At 51.4% G+C, this 13,453-nt stretch overlaps 1 protein-coding gene across 1 annotated transcript in view; it reads left to right on the plus strand.

Moving 5' to 3' along the window:
• pola2 (polymerase (DNA directed), alpha 2) overlaps window positions 1–13,453 on the plus strand; it is a 77,576-nt gene that overhangs the window by 43,745 nt on the left and 20,378 nt on the right. The window contains exon 15 of the mRNA XM_059955361.1: window positions 4,737–4,843. Within this exon, the coding sequence (XP_059811344.1) occupies window positions 4,737–4,843 (107 nt within the window). The remainder of the gene's footprint in view (window positions 1–4,736; window positions 4,844–13,453) is intronic.

Genomic DNA, 13,453 nt, shown 5'->3' on the forward strand with positions numbered 1-13,453 from the left:
GAAGTGGCAAATGGAATACAGTGTTGGGAATTGTACGGTCATGTACTTTGGTAGAGGAAATGAAGGGGTAAACTATTTTCTAAATGGTGACAAAATTCAAAAAAACTGGGACGTAAAGGGAGGCTTTTGCAGGTTTCCCTAAAGGTTAATGCTGGTTGCAAGTTGAATCTGTGGTGAGGAAGGCAAATGCAAATGCAATTCATTTCATTTCGAGAGGACTAGAATATAAAAACAAGGGTGTAATGCTGAGGCTTTTCAAAGCACTGGTGAGGCCTCAATAGAAATATTGCGAGCAGTTTTGGGCCGCTTATCTTCAAAAGGACGTGCTGACACTGGAGAGGGTTCAAAGGGAGTTCACAAAAATGATTCCAGGATTGAATGGCTTGTCACATGAGGAGCGTTTGATGGCTCTGGGCCTGTTCTCTAGAATTCAGAAGAATGACGGCTGACCTCACTGAAACCTATCGATGGTTAAAGGCCTTGACAGAGTGGATGTGGAGCAGATGTTTTCTATAGTGGGAGAGTCTAAAACCAGCGGACACAGCCTCAGAACAGAGGGGCGCCCTTTCAAAACAGAGGTGAGGAGGACTTTCTTCAGCCAGAGGATGGTGAATCTGTGAAATTCTTTGACACAGGCGGCTGTGGAGGCCGAGTCTCCCTGTATATTTAAGGCAGAGGTTGATAGATTCTTGATTGGTCAGGGCATGAAGGGATACGGGGAGAAGGCAGGAGACTGGGGCTGAGAGGAAAATGGATCAGCCATGATGAAATGGCAGGGCAGACTTGATAGGCCAAATGGCCTAATCCTGCTACTATACCTTATGGTCTTACAGCGTCGCACAATGTATCATTAAGACAGTGCATTGAGGTAGTACGAGGGAAAACGATAACGGAATTCAGAATGAGGGGTCTCAGTTACAGAGAGAGAGTGCATCGCAGACAGTAGGGTGCAAGTCAGGAGTCCACTTTAAACGGACAAGGGGGCCGTCCAATGTTCATACAACGGCAGGACAGACGCTGGCCTTGAACCTGGCGGTATGTGCCACCAGGCTTTTGTATCTTACGGGTGGTGGGGCAAAAGATGGAGGGTGCCCGGGCTGGGAGGGGTCTCGGGTTATGTTGGCAGTGAGGAGTGTAGGTGAGAGGGTCTGGTGGGTGTTCCTGGGCCAGCCTGCTTGAAACTGTACGAAATGCCCGAGGGCGGGATTAAATCTGCATCCCTGGTGCCATGGGGGGGGGGGGGGTCACGGCGTCGAGGCAGCAGGTGTGGTTTACATCATCCCAGCTGTTATCCAACCTGTGTCTGTCGGGCCTGTGCCTTTAAGGCATCGACCTGGTTCACTGCAAGAGAGCAGCTTGGAGGCTCTGACCCGAAGCTTGAAAACAGCGTGTAATTTATTGCCCCCCTCAAGGGGATCCAGCAAGAAGCCACTTAACTGAACTCCCTCGGGGAGCTTTAATGTTCCTCTCCTGCAGCACAAAGCCATCAACGGCAATCTGATAGCGGCCGCATTTTTCAAAGTAAAATTCATCAGCAAAGCGCGTACTTGTTACTGTACGCCGCCCTGAGATTCATTTTGCTGCAGGCATTGATGGCAGCGTAAACGGAACAGAATTTGCAAAAAATTGTACCTGAACCATCCGTGCAAAAGAAGACAAAGTGTGCTGATGGGAAAAAAAAATATTACTAAGAACACGAGTTGTAGAGAGTCCCTGATGGTGAATCTGCAGATCTGTTGGCTGTGGAATCGGTTCAGAGTTGTGATGGTGTTGAGCTCAGGCCTCAATGAAGGCCGTATCATCTGAGGCCGTATAAGATATCTAGCAGCTAACACTTTTGCTAAAGCAGCTAAAATAAATGTTGGAACTGACTGAGTTTACAACTCTCTGCAGCTTATTTTGACCCTGTGCAGTACCCATTCCCCACACCCACATACCATAATCTTCAACAAAGGAAATCCCATCTGTTTTCCCTACCAGCCCCTGCGTTCTGTTTTATGCAGCGCAGTAGCGAAACTGTTGAAGTTCAAAGTGCATTTATCGTCAAAGTCTGGTTAAAACTCCACAACCTTGAGATTTGTCTCCTTTCAGGCAGCCGCAGAGCAAGAAACCTGAAAGAATCCTTTTTGAGAAAAAGACTTCAGACACCCGACGCACAGAGAGAGAGAAAAACACACACAAATCGCGCAGACGATAAAAGCGAGCAGCAGCGTTCAGAACGAGCGCGAGTCCGTAGACTCGTAGCCGGGATCAGGCCCGCAGCCTCGGCCTCAGTTCGTCACACGGTGGAGCAAAACGTCGCAAAGCTGGTGGACGCGAATCCCGCGGCCCGCACATCGCGGAGCAGTGAGCTGAACCGGCCCACTCCCGGGCCTCCGGTCCTGACCCACTGCCCTTTGAGTCCATCTGACCCGGTGTTGGGGCAATGCTTCCCAGAGCCAGCCACCCGGGTTGCATTCCCGCCGCTGCCAGCGAGATGTTACCCTCGTTCCTGTGACCGCGTGGTTTTCCTCCAGGAGCTCTGGTTTCCTCCCACATTCCAGACAAGTACAGGTCAGGGTTGGCGATATGCTGGCACCAGAACGGGGGCCCCCCCCCCCCCCATCCCAACAGATCCTCGGACTGTGTCGATCGATGACACAGGTGACGCGTTTCATTGTGTGGGTTTTGACGCACGTGAGACAAATAAAACTAACTAATCTTTAATAATGTTTTTTAAAATGTGTCCTGAAACAGCATCAGCTTCCACACCTCCCCGCCCCCGTCAACTCCGATCTGTGCTCGGTGAATTCCCCGGTGACTGAGCCCATGTGATGACGGCAGGCGATGGAGCGGATTGGCATTGACCTCAATCAAATGAGACATCCTAATGGAGAAAGCAAGCTTTTAGTCAGAGCGTATTCCATTTTGAAGATTCATTACCCGGTGACCCCCGAGCGCTCGTCGGCATTAAAGCCATTTTGCTATTCCCTCGCCAGCTGTGGTCCTCCGGCTGACCTCGCGGGGGGCGGGACTGGTTTCTTTTTCACGATCCGTTTCGAGCGTTCGCACTGGCGGCTCAATTTCCCCGGCTTTTCTTGCCACGCAGGTGGAGGCCATTCTGCCCTTCATGCCTGTGGCAGCAGTCCCTTCCATCCCTTTCCCCTGCTAAATTCACAGTGGAATTCGCAGTTACGTGCACAAGTACTTAAACAGTGTGTGTGTCTATATTACGTGTATAATGTCTGTTTATCTATCCAATCTATTTATCTATCTAGGGTGCCTAAGACTTTTGCAAAGTACTGTAGTAATTTTACGTATCTCACTGTACTGCTGTCGCAAAAAGAAACAAATCTCTCGACATCTGAGAGTGATGATAAACCTGATTCTGGTACAGGTCTCTGCTGTGGACCGAGAGTGGGAAGAGGGCAGGGAGAGAGGAATCACAGTTGGGAAAAGGGGAGAGGGAGCAGGAAGCACAACAGAGACCCAGATCAGAATCGGGTTCATCATCACTCGCATACATCGAGAATTGTTTTTTATTTTGTGGCTGGACCACGGAGGTAAGAGATGGAGGAGAAGGACCCCGAGAGGGTGGTGATGGACAGGTGAGGAGAGCAGTGGTGAGAGGGGAGCTGGAATGGGGGATGTCAAAAGAGAGAAGGGGAGGAGTGGAGAAATTACCAGAAGTTGGAGAGATTGATCGTGCCGTCAGAGTGGAGGCTACCCAGATGGAATATGAGGTGTGGCTCCTCCAGCCCGAGGGTGGCCTCATCTCGCCTGTAGAGGAGGCCTCGGACCGACGAGCCAGAATGGGACGTGGAATTTAAATGGGTGACCACCGGGAAATCCTGCCCTTTGCGGTGGGTTTGATGTTGAATTGAACCGATGTTATTATCAGGTGGGAGGCTACCTGCATAAGGACAGGAATGAAGGTTCAACGACAAACTTTTTCAGAAATGATACTTCCTGATAGACCGCTTGGAGCTGAGCGCAGATGTAATTTCAGACTACTTGGACCGGGTAGGAATTTTGGAGAAACAAGAAATTAACTTTTCTTGAATATAATGTGTTCAGCTGCACAACAGTGCTGAAGCTTTGCAATAAGCTAAAACGTTTTGTTGATGATTTTCATTTGTACTCAGTGTCTGAGGCTTCTCGCTCAAGTGTCCCAACAATAATCAGCCAGCAGTGATGGATTCCAGTTGCCCTGAAACCATCTCTCCATGACTGTAATGTCCTGGTGAAACCTTTCACCGTGCTCGTCGCTGACAGCGCCCAGATTTGCAGGGAAGGAGTCTAAATGGGAATGCAGGAAATGAATCTTTAGGTGACATGTTGCACTTCGTTGTTTTGTATGCTTGAAGCACATTGTCAACCAGCTGCACCAAGTTTGGTGCTCCATAGTTGCCAAGAAAACTTTCAGCGATATCCTTGAATGCCTTCCATGTGATTTTCTCCGGTCCCACGAGAAGTTCTTCGAATTGCCTGTTATTAATGACCTGTTTGACTTGGGGACCAACAAAAAAATGTCTTCCTTACTTAATCTTGGCATCAGTTATTCTGACTTGAACTATGAATTGAAATACCAAACGTGAGCAATTTCAAAAAGAAACAGTGCATGATGGGGAAGTTTCATGATTGGCGACCCAAAATCCATAAGGTGTACCCAAAAGTATCCAGGAAACAAAATCCTTGGTTGTCCAGTGCAATCGGCCAACTAATGCGTTGTCTAATACGTTTTCTTCTTTTGACAGAGGGTCCACTTTGTCTCTGAGCCCTGCACGTTGAATATCAACGGCGTGGTCTTCGGGGTGACGTCGACTGACGTTCTCATTCACATGACCGCAGAGGAGATCAACAGGTACGTGGGAAGTAGTTATTTAAGCAGGAACTCATTCAGGCCTTGTGGAACGCCTGGCTGTAAAAGGTGCTGAAGCCCGTGTGTAGGGTGCTTCCCTTCATCGGGCGGGGAACGGAGTACCTCACCATGACAGGGGATCACTGACGTAGTCTGACAGGTCGTTCTGGCGTGTCGGTCCACGGCCTCTTTTGCTAAAAAGAAGCCCCTCTCAGGCGGGAGGAGCAACACCGCACACTCCGTCTGGGTACCCTCCAACCGGATGGCACGAACGTCAACTCCTCCAACTTCCAGGAATTTTTCCTTCTATTCCCAACTTTGACCCTTTTACCTCTCCTCACCGGCCCATCACCTGTAGAAATTTGCAAGTGTTTTTAGTGACGAACCAAATCTCCCCAAACTCCGAAAATACCGGGGTGTAGGCCGCTGACAGCGGCTTGCCCGTGTCCTCTGTCCTGGGGTAAAGCCACCCTTCCTCTCCCAAGGGAGAGTCTTTGGAGCTACTGTTGGCGTTTTTAATGGGGTGGGGTTGCTCGTCCTCTGCCCAACCCTCCTCCTCTTGCAACCGAACTGGGCACCATCCATGGCAGAGTTCAACTACAGGAATTATGTGACTAAACTAGAGAAGGTGCATAAAAGATTCAGAAAGATGCCGCCCGGCTTTTCCCCAGGGTAGGGGGGTGTCGGGAGGACCCGGGCGACGGACTGGAGGTGGAAGGCCTGCAGGCCTGACCTTGTGTATGTGTGGGAGGGTGGGGAAATGGGCTTCTTTTTTGCTGAACTGTATCAGGTCGAGAGCAAGAATGTGACCAGTGGGACCGCGGCCAATCGGCCGTGCTGGGGGCACACTGTTTTGGTGCAAGATCTCAAGCACGTACGCTTTCGTCTTGGGCAGTCGGTTTCGCAGTGTGTACCGTTGCTCATGACTCCGTGAAAACTCTTAATCATGCTACTCCGCCATCCTTCCAGCGTGTACGAAACATCTGTTGCGTGTTGTACGCTGGCTGTGCGTCGTTCTGCCAAGCATTGCGGACGTGCTTTCTCGGAGCCAGAATGTGCGGCGGCAGTCGCGGGCAGCCCCCAGCGCGTTCTTAGTTGGCCGTTGATGCAAACGGCACCTTTCGCTGTACGTTCCGATAAATTACTGTCATCTAAAACTAGGCTTGAGATGAGATGGGGTAGATTTAAAGGGGGCAAGTTTCTCCACAGAGGTTCCAAAGATACTTCCCTTTCTACTGGCCATTACACCGCTGTCGTTTAAGGCCGCCATGAAGGCCCTCCGTCTCTGGCAGAGTTCCTCCAGTGTTGTGTAAGTGTGTGTGTGTGTTGCTTGGATTTCCAACATCTGCAGATTCTCTCTTGTTCGAGATTAATATCGCCAGCATAAGCTGTGGGATTTGTTGTCGAGTGTTTGGGAACCATGCAACGAAATACAGAATAATAAAGAAAAGTCTAGTGAATGACAGTTTTTATAATATTTATTAAATAGCTAAAGTAGTGGAAAAATAGAAATTAAAAAGTAGTGAGGTAGCGTTCACGGATTCAATATCCATTCAGAAGTCGGATGGCAGAGGGGAAGAAGCTGTTCCTGAATCGCTGAGTGTGTGCCTTTAGGCTCCTGTACCTCCTCCCTGATGGCAGAGGGGAAGAAGCTGTTCCTGAATCGCTGAGTGTGTGTCTTCAGGCTCCTGTACCTCCTCCCTGATGGCAGAGGGGAAGAAGCTGTTCCTGAATCGCTGAGTGTGTGTCTTCAGACTCCTGTACCTCCTCCCTGACGGTAGCGATGAGAAGAGGGCATGTCCTGGGTGACGGGGGTCCGTAATGATGGACGCCGCCAGTTTGAGACATCGCTCCTTGAAAATGTCCTGGTTACGACAGAGGACAGTGCCCATGATTGAGTTGGCCAATTTTACAACTTTCTGAAGCTTATTTTGATCCTGTGCAGCAGCCTCCCCACCCTCCCATACCAGACGGTGATGCAGCCAGTCAGAACGCTCTCCACGGTAAATCTGTACATTTTTGGTGTCGTACCAAATCTCTTCAAACTCCTCACGAAATATAGCCACATAAAGAAGAAAATAATAATTTTTAAGAAGGCGACAATTATAACAAAAAGAAGCAAAGTCTGCTTTAATGCAAAGTGGTGACAGTGTTGCCGTACCGAGACAGGGTTATGCTGGTTTGTTCAAGAATGGTAGCTGTTCCTGAACCTGGTGGTGTGGGACTTCAGGCTTCTGTACCTCCTGCCTGACGGGAGCTGTGTGAAGATGCCATGTCCCGGACAGTGGGGATCTTTAACGATGGACGTCGCCTTCCTGAGGCAGTCACTCCTGTAGCTATGGCCCACGGCGGGGAGGAGAGTGCCTGTGATATCGAGCTGAGTCCGCTCCGCTCTCCGTTCCCTGCATTCGAATTGCTGATTCGGGACCATGATGCAGTCAGTCGGGATACTTCCAGCCGTACGTTTGTTAGTGTTTGGTGACAAACCAAAGCTCCTTAACCTCCTAAAGGAAGGAAAAGTGACGAACCCTCCCCTCGCTCAAATGCCGCGCCATCACCAGGCAAGACCAGCCTGGGGGTATGGACTCCAAAACAAAATTAATTCTGGGCTGTTTACGCAGGAATTTGGTAGATTTTGCTATGGTTTAGAAAGAATCTCGATTTATTGTAGAATCACCCCCTCCCTCTCCTGTCCCTTCAACCCCTCATCCCTCCCCTTCCCATCCCCTCAATCTCTCTCTCTCGCATTGAACCCCCTCTACCTCTCCCACTCTTCCTCTCTCTCTCTCCTCCCCTCTCTCCCCCCTCTCTCTCCCCCCTCTCTCTCCCCCCTCTCTCTCCCCCCTCTCTCTCCCCCCTCTCTCTCCCCCCTCTCTCTCCCCCTCTCTCTCCCCCTCTCTCTCCCCCTCTCTCCCCCTCTCTCCCCTCTCTCCCCCTCTCTCTCCCCCTCTCTCTCCCCCTCTCTCTCCCCCTCTCTCTCCCCCTCTCTCTCCCCCTCTCTCTCCCCCTCTCTCTCCCCCTCTCTCTCCCCCTCTCTCTCCCCCTCTCTCTCCCCCTCTCTCTCCCCCCTCTCTCTCCCCCTCTCTCTCCCCCTCTCTCTCCCCCTCTCTCTCCCCCTCTCTCTCCCCCTCTCTCTCCCCCTCTCTCTCCCCCTCTCTCTCCCCCTCTCTCTCCCCCTCTCTCTCCCCCTCTCTCTCCCCCTCTCTCTCCCCCTCTCTCTCCCCCCTCTCTCTCCCCCCTCTCTCTCCCCCCTCTCTCTCCCCCCTCTCTCTCCCCCCTCTCTCTCCCCCCTCTCTCTCCCCCCTCTCTCTCCCCCCTCTCTCTCCCCCCTCTCTCTCCCCCCTCTCTCTCCCCCCTCTCTCTCCCCCCTCTCTCCCCCCTCTCTCTCCCCCTCTCTCTCCCCCTCTCTCTCCCCCCTCTCTCTCCCCCCTCTCTCTCCCCCTCTCTCTCCCCCCTCTCTCTCCCCCCTCTCTCTCCCCCCTCTCTCTCCCCCCTCTCTCTCCCCCTCTCTCTCCCCCTCTCTCTCCCCCTCTCTCTCCCCCTCTCTCTCCCCCTCTCTCTCCCCCTCTCTCTCTCCCCCTCTCTCTCTCCCCCTCTCTCTCTCCCCCTCTCTCTCTCCCCCTCTCTCTCTCCCCCTCTCTCTCTCCCCCTCTCTCTCTCCCCCTCTCTCTCTCCCCCTCTCTCTCTCCCCCTCTCTCTCTCCCCCTCTCTCTCTCCCCCTCTCTCTCTCCCCCTCTCTCTCTCCCCCTCTCTCTCTCCCCCTCTCTCTCTCCCCCTCTCTCTCCTCCTCTCTCCCCCCTTCTCTCCCCCCCTTCTCTTTCTATTTGTGTGTCTTTCTTGCTAGCTACTATTTTTCACTCCCCCGCAGTTCATCCCCCCCTCCCAACTAGCGATCTTCAACCGTGGGATTGAGTTTAGGAGCCGAGAGGTAATGTTGCAGCTATATAGGACCCTGGTCAGAACCCACTTGGAGTACTGTGCTCAGTTCTGGTCACCTCACTACAGGAAGGATGTGGAAACCATAGAAAGGGTGCAGAGGAGATTTACAAGGATGTTGCCTGGATTGGGGAGCATGCCTTATGAGAATAGGTTGAGTGAACTCGGCCTTTTCTCCTTGGAGCGACGGAGGATGAGAGGTGACCTGATAGAGGTGTACGAGATGATGAGAGGCATTGATCGTGTGGATAGTCAGAGGCTTTTCCCCAGGGCTGAAATGGCTAACACGAGAGGGCACAGTTTTAAGGTGCTTGAAAGTAGGTACAGAGGAGACGTCAGGGGTAAGTTTTTTATTCAGAGAGTGGTGAGTGTGTGGAATGGGCTGCCGGTGACAGTGGTGGAGGCAGATACGATAGGGTCTTTGAAGAGACTTTTGGATAGGTGCATGGAGCTTAGAAAAATAGAGGGCTGTGGGTAACCGTAGGTAATTTCTAAGGTAGGCACATGTTTGGCACAACTTTGTGGGCTGAAGGGCCTATATTGTGCTGTAGGTTTTCTATGTTCTGTCTTCCACCCCCCATATCTCTCTCTCTCTCTCTCTCCCTCTCTCTCCCTCTCTCCCCCTCTCTCCCCCTCTCTCCCCCTCTCTCCCCCTCTCTCCCCCTCTCTCCCCCTCTCTCCCCCCTCTCTCCCCCCTCTCTCCCCCCTCTCTCCCCCCTCTCTCCCCCCTCTCTCCCCCCTCTCTCCCCCCTCTCTCCCCCCTCTCCCCCCTCTCTCTCTCTCTCCCCCCTCTCTCTCTCTCTCCCCCTCCCTCTCTCTCTCACATGTGCATACATCTGGTTAAGTTATTGCAGTGAAGCTGGCAGGGCTCTTTGGGGCAGTTGCCATTTTGGCAGTGAAGTTTTCCGAGGCCTGTGCTGGCCACACCGTTCACTCCTGTTTACCACATTCCTACACATTCCTGTCTTCATCGGTTAGACCCCACACCTCAACCTTGCAGTCACTTAATACCTTCACGATACTAGTTACCGCTCTTAAAATTCATCTGGGCTCTATCACCAGATCGTTTGTTGTTTTTTAAACAAAGATTCAATCACAATCCTGTTATCAACATCAAGTCATTGGAGAAATTCTCATTAAACCTGAAATGTAAGCAAGATGTCACAAGGAATTTATTGGGGTGAGGCAGGAGCCGTGTTGTTATTTATTATTTAGAAATACAGAGCAGAACAGGCCCTTCCCGCCCAGAAACCCACCCGTTTAACCCCAGCCTAATCAGAGGACAATTTACACTGACCTACTAACCCGTACGTCTTCGGACTGCGGGAGGAAACCGGAGCGTCGGGAGCAAATCCACACGCACGCAGGAAGGAACGTGAAAACTTGCTTGCGGAGGACGCCGGATTTGAACTCTGAACTCCGCCACGATACACTCGTGGTTCTGTGCGTTCGCTGCCTGGCTTGAAACTCGGTGGGCACCAGTTAAATAGAAAGATTAGCTTTATTTATCAATGTGGGCATGTTTTACCTCAGGGGTCACCAACCTTTTTTTGCACCGCAGACCAGTTTGATATTGACAATATTCTTGTGGACCGGCCGACGGGGGGTGGGGGGTGTTAATCACGACCAGAATAAGTCAACTATAAGTCACTTATAAATGACTAATACACTCAATTTCATTTCTAAAAGGGTTTATCTAACAAATTCAATATTAAACACACAGCGCACATTTTCCTCGCATGAACATAGTGATAAGTCAATTATAACTCATAAGTCAACAGCATCATAACGTTTTAAGTAACGTTTGGATATTAAACACACAGCGCATATTTTCCTCGTATGAACATATTGCAACACCAGTGAGAGGACATGGTAAGGGCTGGAGGTCCCCGTACCGGGGCCGCGGAGGTCGCAGTCCGCAGAGAGCGATCGGCCGAGCGAGGAGTGCAACGGGGCGCGTGCCCGCACCCCCCTGTAGGTAGGTAGGATCTATCAGCCAACAAAAGTTTGGCTCAAGGGATGACTTTCAGTAGATCGCAGCAAAGTAGCTGCTCTGTTATTTACGAAACCCTGAGCCCGAATTAGGTCGTCTGCGAATATTTTAGCACCGGGTTCCCCACGAACATTCGGTGTGCTGAACAGGTTCAGAGGTGGCGCCCATCTGTCCGCGCTCCAGGCCAGCAGCAACGGCACTTCTGGCCAGACGCCCGAGGCGCCCTGGCGCGAGGGTATCACTGTGTTTAGGCGACTGATACCTTGTGCGTGTTCAAGTTCAACAGTGGGCGTGACGATATGAGGAAAGGTGCAGCTGACTCATATTGTTCCATATTGACAAATCATACCGTTTCCTCACAGCCTGATAGCACATGCTTTGTGGCCCGGTACTGGTCGGGGACCACTGTTTTACCCGAGATTCAGGCCTTTACAGATAAACAACAGAATTTATGATCAGCTATCCATAAGCAAGGGCTGACATGTAACCAATGGGCAAATGAAGACAAATTGCACCGCAGTTAGCACGAATTTGGCATTCCGGGCCACCGTCCTCTTTAAGTGACTTCCGTCCCATGTGACCTTGGGTGTCCTCTGGGTGCTCCGCTCTCCTCCCACAGAGCAAAGACCTACCGGTTAGTACGTTGGTCAGTATAAATTGTCCCCTGATTAGGCCAGGGTTGCTGGGCAGCACAGCAGAAAGGCCTGTGGACACTGTATCTCATGAGATTAAATAGAAGTTTAAAAAAGTTTTACCGAGGACAATATCCTTGTAAGTGAGTGTGTAGGCTGTGGAATCAGTTGAGGTGTGTGAGCCACACTGGTTCAGGTTAATAACTTATTAACCTGATTATTAACTTATTAACATCTTGCTTAACGATGATTGTCAGGTAGTAACTTGACGAGAAGCCTTAACAGTTTTTGAAATTTGGATGTGATTGCGGGCGCAGGCTGACAGGCCTTTCCTCGCCTGTCGCTGCTCAGTGTTCGTACGAAATTGCCAGTGTTGTCGTGACTCCTCCCCTCAATCGGCAAAATGAAGCACATGGGAAGGTAACGAGAGGATAATAGCAAGCAGACGCAGAGCGTGACGAGGGTCGGGTCGCCTGCCTGTGCGAATCTTAGAATTGATTGTGTTATTAGTAACTAGCACTCGCAAAGCCCGTGGGCTTCTCGGCAGGCCTGCTATAACGTCCACCGTCCCATCGACGTCCCACGATGGGAACGATGTCAGATCCAGGATCGGCGAGTCCGGAGTCGTATCAAGGAAAATCGGAATCTTCGAGCGTTGAAACGCAGAGAACAGCAGGGGAGATGCCACAAACACTGCAGGCTTTCACCAACCAGTCCCTGAGAAGGATACGAGGCACCAGATGGACCCAACCAGGCACTGTGGGGAGAACTCTGACCGGGAATCGGTAGAGATGCGAATACGGGAACGGAAGTGGAGCTGGGTCGGCCGGCCACACCTCGGGGAAGCTGACCAACAGCGTCACCGGGCAGCGGAGGGACGTCCAAAGAGCGCGTGGAGATCTGTCGAGTCTGAAATTAGACGATGGGGGCAGCCCTGGTTCCCCCCTCGAGAAACTGGCTCCGTACAAAGGACTGTTGATGTGGGAGGTCATCAATGGCCTGGGCTCCACCGGGAGCTTAAGGCCCAGGAGAAGACGGAGAAGTGGGGAGGGGGAAGAACTTGCAGAGAGGATTGTAAAAAGATAAATAATCAGTGGAATGATTCTTGCAATTAGAACATTGTTAGGACGTAGAATATTACAGCGCAGAACAGGCCTATTGGCCCACGATGTTGTGCCAAGCTGTTAACCCTCTCCATGATCAATCTAACACTTCCGCCCTTCATACCCCTCCATTTTTTATCAACTAAGAGCTTAGGTGAGGCACTGGTCGGGCCACACTTGGAGGATTGTGAGCAGTCTTGGGCCCCTCAGCTAAGAAAGTACGCGCTGGCATTGGAGAGGGTTCGGAGGAGGATCAGGAGAAAGGTCCTGGGAATGAAGGGCTTCACACGGTAGCGTAGTGGTTAGCACAACGGTTTACAGTCCCGGCGACCCGGGTTCAATTCCTGCTGCTGCACGGGGAGTTTATCCACTCTCCCCGTGATGACATGGGTGCTGTTCGGTACGGTCATAGAGAACACAGAAACAGGCCCTTCGGCCCATCTAGTCCATGCCCAAATCCATTTAAGTTGCAACTATGGACCCAGCACTGATCCCTGTGGCATTCCACTAGTCAGAGGCCTCCAGTCAGAGAGGCAACCCTCTACTACCACTCTCTGTCTCCTCCCACAAAGCCAGTGTCTAATCCAATTTACTACCGCACCCTGAATGCCGAGCGACTGAACCTTCTCGACCAGCCTCCCATGTGGGACCTTGTCAAAGGCCTTGCTGAAGTCCATGTAGACAACATCCACTGCTTTGCCTTCATCCACTCTCCTGGTACCTTCCCTGAAAAACTCTAGGTTCTTGTTCATTGTAGGCTGATCAGACATTGTAAGTTGTCCTGTGAGTAGGCTACGATTAAATTGGGGCAGAACAGCTCGAAGGGCTGGAAGGGCCTGTTTAATACACACATTCAGAAATTCCAGGAATGAAAGGGTTAATGTACCAGGAGCATTTGATGGGCCTGTACTCACTGGAGATTAGAAGAATGAGGGGATGGGATCTCAGT

The sequence above is a fragment of the Hypanus sabinus genome, chromosome 31, assembly GCF_030144855.1.
Source record: "Hypanus sabinus isolate sHypSab1 chromosome 31, sHypSab1.hap1, whole genome shotgun sequence".
Taxonomy (NCBI): Eukaryota; Metazoa; Chordata; class Chondrichthyes; order Myliobatiformes; family Dasyatidae; genus Hypanus; species Hypanus sabinus.